Source organism: Rhipicephalus sanguineus, unplaced genomic scaffold (genome assembly GCF_013339695.2).
Source record: "Rhipicephalus sanguineus isolate Rsan-2018 unplaced genomic scaffold, BIME_Rsan_1.4 Seq12289, whole genome shotgun sequence".
Lineage (NCBI taxonomy): Eukaryota > Metazoa > Arthropoda > Arachnida > Ixodida > Ixodidae > Rhipicephalus > Rhipicephalus sanguineus.
The window spans coordinates 52,600-59,999 of record NW_023614528.1 but is presented as its reverse complement, the minus strand read 5'-3'; the positions used below and the strand labels follow the sequence as shown (position 1 = coordinate 59,999).

Genomic DNA, 7,400 nt, shown 5'->3' with positions numbered 1-7,400 from the left:
CAAAAAGAAAACGAGACGGTCTGGCCTTGGTTTGTCGCATAGCAAACGCTTCTTAAAGTCACCTTCGCCGCAGTACACTGGTGTCATGCAGAAAAGTCCTAAAAGTGGGAAGGGGCTACCAGCTGTCGCGGGAAACAACACATTTTGTACTTTAATTACACACACGTGCGCCTGTTGTATAATGATGAGTACCAGTATGATCACTGGCATCTAAAAACTTTACTGGCAATCATTCAGAGCTGTCTATGATGTTGCTGTGGCGCTGAGAAACAAACATTACAACACTAGTTGGTATGTTGCCCTTGAGTCATATTTATGAGAACTGATAATTCAAACAAAATCCTGAGGTTCCCTCGAGTTTGAAATATTTAGAGTCTACTGCAGTAAAGAAGGAAAAACAGGTTTTGCACGTCAAAGTTAGTGGTTTGTTTCTGAACTAAAGTGTAGGCTCTATAAGTTGTCCGACATAAATCACTAGTATAACACTCTGTTCAACCAACTCTGCTGTTTGCTGCTTTTCATAACATGCTGTAAAAAGTTTCACCAAGCTAAGTTTCACCTCACTGCACTTCATGGTCATATTGCTGTGGACTGCCATGAAAAGCCACGAAAGTTTTTTTACTTCTGTTTCACCTCTCCATGAGTAAACCACTAAAGAACAACTTTCACTAAATCCAAAAAGGTCACCAATGTCTTGCAAATATGCTGATTAAATGCCTTGTTAGTTTTCCCACAGCTGCAAGCCTAGATTAATTTGTATAACAAGGTTCTTGTTCCATCTGTTCTATTTCAAAAATTTAATTCTGGGGTTTTACATGCCAAAACCAAGATTTCATTCAGGCATACCATGGTGGGGAGACTTCCAAGTTACGTTTTACTGCCTTGGGTCCTTCAATGTACACCTAAATCCAAGCATACGGGTGTTAATGTAATTTTCTCATATTTAAATGTAGCCACTGCAGCTGGGATTTGATTCTACAATCTCATGCTTAGCAGCACAGTACCATAGCCACTAAGCCACCACAATGGGTACCTGCCCCATAAAACCATTTGTTATGTTAGTTATCTCAAACAGATATAAATTTGTACAATTGGCACAATCCAGCCATGAATGAATTTACATTTATCGTTTGAGCTCACAAGTGTTCACTCAATTTTGTGGTCTTAAATTTGAAGTTTCCTTTTCTAATAGGGGAACCTACATCAATGGTATCACGAGCTTAGTAGCAAGTTCATAAAAAACTGACTGTATCAATTTATTTTTGTCCTTTTCCTCTACATAATTAACCATAGTAAATGCAGAACCAAAGGTACTAGTAATCACCTTGAGGGAGCGTAACTCTAGGGCTTTTGCCAGATGGACAAACATGCGATCTTGCCACTGCTGTGGGAGGCCCCGATGAAACTCCCGCAAGTTTCTAGTCAGTTGCCACTGTGGAGAAAAAACAATACATAAATATGTTGCGGGACACCACTTTCATGTCATTTGTACAATAAATCCAACACCCCCCCCCCCCTTTTTTTTGTCATGCACATCCAGTCCATTGTATGCACTCAAAATGTGGTTCAAGATACAGTTGCTGCTTGCTAAATAATACAAATAAACAAGAATTTCAATGTAGCTAATATTTTATGAAGAAACAAACTTGACAAGTGCACTGAGGAGACTGAAAGCACACCTTCAGTTTTCCCTCTAGTTGTGGCGACAAAGAAAAAAAAAATTCATCACAAGTTCTGAATATTACTGTCCTTGAAGCAATTTGACTGTAGGGGTGTGTGGATAGTGAAATTTTATAATTGAATATCTAAAAAAAAAAAAGAATATGAATAGCCAAAGAAGTGCTTCAATCATCGAAATTAATATAAACATTTTCAGAATTCTGAAGCAACATCAAATACAAATTTTCACAGCGTCTGTTTGATATAAGAAATTGGATTTGTATGTAGATTGACACACATATGTAAGTACTATTATCATTTGCCACCTTGTATCATTTGTATATGATGTGTTATGTCCTGAATAAAGTGGCTTTTGGTTCTGTCAGCTGGAATGAGTTGGGCACCCATTACAGAGTGAGAATACTACGGCTACTTCCCACCTCTGGTGAGAAATTCAGGAGAAGAATCATTTTTAGCCATACCCTCTGCACTTTGCAAACCAAATGCAGATGTGTTAAGTGGATCAATATTTATTTTCCCCAGATCCCACAATTTATGAAACGGGGTACACATGTGATACTGCAACTTAACCAAGCAATTGTTCTCAATTTAATGTGCTGTTTCATGTGCAAGATTCAACAAAGAAAACTCAGTTAAAATTCACAATCTCAAAAATTACTCCCATCATAACATTCTCCAATAGTACTCGCACTGAGGAGCGAGACAGAGGTGTTATTCAGAAAAAATAAAACTACATTTTAACAGTTTTTTAAGAAACTTAAGAAAGATTAAAAAAATATCAATCACTACCACACAAAGAGCTTTCTTACAGAAAATACATTCAACAGAACTCACAGAGGAAAAAGTCAGAACATACATGTGAGCACAGTGATGTCAACCGAACAGGAGGTGAAACACCCTGGAAAAATTTGATAAGAGAGACGATCTCTTCTGGGTCATGTGAAGCCACAAGTGCTCTCCCCATCCTTCCTATATTTGTGGCAGGGTTTTCCGCTAAAAAGAAATAAATGAAGAGCTCAATCACACTATCCACATTGCAAACCTAAAAACAGTGAAGAAGAATTATATTAGAAACTGAGACAGTGCTTTATACTGTTAACACATCTGTTACTTATCACTGCACATACAGGGTAGTTCAATTTGCAAAGGTTATCCCACAAAAGTAATACTCGAAAAATTTGCATTGAAGCCGATGAAATATAATTTATCACTGTTAAACTTTTTAAACACTCAAGATAAGTAATATGACCAACAGCGATGCAGTGATCAAAGTGAAACATGCCATGCCCTCTAAAGAGGTAGCTTTTTTTTGATAGTTTTTTTTTGTTGCCATTGTTGTAAAACAACGTGCAAGCAATGCTTGAGCAGATAAGGCCTGCAACTGCAAAAACACACCACTAGCATGCGCTAAAACATATTTTTAAAGGGACCCCAGATGTCTTGGTGGTTGTACGTAAAGGTGAAAATTTGGCAGGGGCGGTTCTTACGAACATTAAAGGCCAACTTTAAGGGCCCATTTCATCAGGCCCCATTTCAAGTTTTGGTTACACACTGGAAGTTGTTAAGTGCTGTCCAGGTAGCATTCACCAAAATTTTTTTATATCACCTCATCATTGGACAAGTTAGAAGAAATTAAACTGTCTTGTTACCCTGCTGTAATTAACTGGGCATCACTATTAGCATAAACAATCACTTTCATTGCCTTGGCTAGCATCCACAAGCGGTGTTGCTTCCCTGCCTTTTTCCTAGTACTGGAGTCAAGGGACAGTGTCGCATTGCCGTGACAAGCTCAGGCTACTTTTTTTTTTCTTCTCTCATCGTTTTGTTTCACCACACTTTTCAAGTGGCAGCATTGTACATTCTGCATTACATGATACCTAAGTACTGTCACATGCCATGGAATGGGACATTCTAACAAGCAGAGTACGTTGTGCTAGGGCACTTGTGCAGCATGTGACCTTGACTTTCTCGAAGCGTAAATCCCTTGAGAGGAAAGACCTCCAGCCTTCTGCTTGAAATTTCAACTGTCTTCACACAATGCAGTAATTTCATGCATCGCAGACATGATTGCCACCATGTAATCAAAGCACTACGCTTGTTAATTTGCAACACCATTACCTGGTAAAGGGCCCTTTAGATGACATGTGTAAACGCTGAAGCTTATATGTATATTCTAATGTTTTCACATCCATGCCTACCAAAGCAACATCCCTCTGTGAATTTTCTTCTCTCCCTACCAATTCTAGATAGAATGGGTGAGTGACGTCGCTTAGGCTAGCAATCTGAAATACTGCTGCACAAACCTCTTTTAAAGGGACACTAAAGGCAAATATTAAGTCGACGTTGATTGTTGAAATAGCGGTCCAGAAACCTCGTAGTGCTACTTTTATGCCAAGGAAGTGCTTATTTTGAAATAAAATCATGTTTTTAGTGGTCCGCATCGCGTTCGCGCGCTTCAAATCTCCCGCCTGAAAATACGACTTTCATACGTCACTGCTGCCGTGCCCAACGTTGCCCGCGTTTACTGCGCGGCCGCCGACACTAGTAGCAGCAGAGCGGAAGTAGCGGGACCCACAGTAGCAACAACGGCCATCGAAGCTTGCCGCAGTCCCGCAGTCCCGCAGCGAGCACACACGCAGAGGTTTTGACTGTTCAGCACACTGGCGCAATGGCATGACACTAAGCCACATCGAGCGTAAGGGTTCATTTCGCGGCACCCAGTGAAAAGACACACCGGTTTCCTTGCTGCAGCACTGGCGTTGTGCACCATTCGGGCATCCGGCAATATCACATGCATGCGGCATTTTGTCGAACTTTCGGTCAGAGCGACTTTCACGAGCGCGCAAAACACACGCGGCAGTACGCGATCCCGAAACTACCACTGAGACGCGACCGCGTGAGCGAAGCGGGGCGCCGGGCGAGGCGCAGTTCGGCGAAAACGGAACCTTTGAATCACGCGCGCCGTTCCCCATATGGCAACGCCACGGAGGTTCTTTTTTCCATGAATCAAGCGGAAACAAACAAACAGCATTTTATTACGTCTTTTGATGCTCGGAAGGTTCTTTTTTTACTGCTGCTAGTTTGATTACTAGTGATTTATTGTAGGCCGACTTCCATACGTCATCGGGATCACTTCGAAAATGTCCCACCTGTGGCGCTCATCATGTGATACATTTAGCTTAATTTCTTGGTAAGTAGGGCACTGCTGTTGATAATATTGCCGTTTTAGAAGTTGTCATACATTGGGCTTTCACTCTGACATAAATTGTTATTTGCCTTTAGTGTCCCTTTAATGACATATTTAGGCATATTAACTTACTCTGATTAAAAATTAAAACGCAAATGCCATAAAAATAAATGACTGTCCAAAGCAACGGTGCACACTTACAACTCAGAATGTGAGAGATTGTGACAGCTGCTGCTTCTGCATGCGTGCATTTGTGCATGCGCGAATGCATGCATGGGTAGGTGTGGGGTAAAGAGTTCACCCTGAAAAGTTAGGATCTCTGGAAAACTAGCTTTATAATCTTCCTCATCCAACATGAAGTTCAGTGCACATTGAGTGTATGCGATCAAAGCTATGATGATGCTATTAATGGCTGCATGCTAGGATCAGATATCATGATTGCAGAAATCATGGAAACCTTTTCTTGTTCAAGCTAAATATTTGTGCAGCTAGCACCGAGTCTCGCAAGGCTTGGGCAGAGCAGAGCTGGTCGGCACTCGGCTGGTCCTGGCTTGACTAGGCACACATGCATTCACATGCTGATGCACGAAGTGTTCATGTGATCACATTGTAAATTGGCTAGGTATCGATCAGGTTCGATTGGGTATCGCCTGGCAATCACAGCACCAAGTAGCTTAATTAGCTTAACTGGGCCAATTAGCTTAATTGATCTAATTTACATATCCGAGGCTTGGTTTCAATTAGCTTACATCCGAAGTCAACCAGGCTTAATTATAGCTAGATTAGCTTAGTTAGGATAATTAAGCTCAGTATTAAATAGTCTTAATTAGGATTAGCTCGGCACCTCTTTCTGAGCCCGGCATGACTAGGCGCACCAGAATCTCAACTCGACTCAATTAGGACTAATTAGGATGCGACTTAATTAGCATAATTATGCTTAGCTCATTAGGTGTTACCATGCTCAACAAGGCTTAATTAGCCTTGGCTATGATTAATTTGGCTTAGCTAGGCCCAGCTATGCTAAGCGCATGCCGGCATGACTACAATTGCTTGTCTACTTTGTGAGTTGGAAAACGGCGGGCATAACAGTTCTGCTGTAAAATCTGGCTAATGAAATATATTCACACACTGCTTTATGCCACTATATCCTTGCAGAGTGCAGTATTGTTATGGCAGTCTCATGGAACTCTTGCAATATATGGCTGAGCAAGACTAGCGCGTGCATTTGGGCACGCACAGAAGCCAGCTCTGTGTATCAATCCGTGTCTAATAACAAGTGGGAGCCATGGTGCAGCCCTGGGGAAAAAAAATTTTCTTCTCTAGTGAATCTAAGTCATGAGATTGTGCAGACCTTTAGTCTTAGTGGACTGCACCAGCTTTCACAGACATTCCCCCACTTTGTAAGCCTGTCATTGCTCTTGTGATCACGAACATAATTATCATATTACATTTATTACAGAAAACATAACACGAGTGTAAAATAGTGAACGCAAATAAAAGCACAGAAAAAATTTTTTGCATGCCTAGATGTTTTACCCGAAAAGTTTTACAGTGAGAGAAAAGAAAAAGTTAACTGGAAGGAGTGGCTAACGCACTTACTTCTTGCCTTTCCACATAAATCAAGCAGCAATAAGCAAAACAAATACAATGCTTCAAATAAAAAAAAAATTTCCAGGTATTTTGACCAAGATAAAAATGATGCCTGTTCCTGGTAAAATATCTGGAACCTATATATACACATGCAACCTATGTGGAAGCAGATTAATCCTTTAAGGACAAAAGGCAAGCTGAGCTCACCAAGCACATATTTGCAAAAAAGACAAATGATGAGATCAACTTGTCCAGTGCTTTTTTGTCTTTCATGCAGGCCTGAAGATGATTTGAGCTCCTCTGATGCTCTGTGCTTCAAGATAGTGTGTGTGAAAATTGTGCTTGTTTGTATTGCCGCGCCCACTTCTTGTCTTGTTTTGATGTATTCGGGTTTGACCGGCAGGGACGGTTATCAACGCTCGACGCTGTCCGCGAAGTAGTGTTCTAGAAGCGTCGCGATTGTAGTAGATCGGTTTGTTAAGATTGCGCCCCGCACGTGAATGTTCCAGCTTTGTCTAGAGATTACGCCGCCACCAGCGATATTGCTGGAAAGTTCGATAGCGCCTGTATAAAAGCCGACGCGCGTGACCGCTTGTGAGTTGATCGACGGACGACGCCCTGTTCGCCGCTATCATTGTACAGCGTGTATTGCTATAGTTCTAGTTCTCATTTTCCGGCCACAAGTTCGGCCAAATAAACAGTTTCATCCTACAAACGCCGACTGCTGTCTTCGTCGACGTCACGACCACGTGACATCTGGTGGAGGTGCTGTTCCTTCAGGAGGCTCCGTCAAGCCGTGAGCCGAGCCCACACCGTCAAGAAGACACCGACCAGCGGGCCAGCCGCAGGCAGCAAGGTCTCCCACCGGAGTACGGGCCTCTACCCGACAAGACCAGGAAGACCCCGACTATGCCCACCACATCAGCGATGGCGACAGCACCCA

The 7,400-nt window shown here is 42.0% G+C and overlaps 1 protein-coding gene across 1 annotated transcript in view; it reads right to left on the bottom strand.

Annotated features, from left to right (window-relative positions):
• Window positions 1–1,314: 1,314 nt before the first annotated feature.
• LOC119376485 (uncharacterized) overlaps window positions 1,315–7,400 on the bottom strand; it is a gene marked incomplete at both ends in the record, with an annotated part of 55,423 nt that continues 49,337 nt past the window's right edge. The window contains 2 exons of the mRNA XM_037646295.1: window positions 1,315–1,432; window positions 2,537–2,673. Coding sequence (XP_037502223.1) covers window positions 1,315–1,432; window positions 2,537–2,673 — 255 coding nt within the window. The remainder of the gene's footprint in view (window positions 1,433–2,536; window positions 2,674–7,400) is intronic.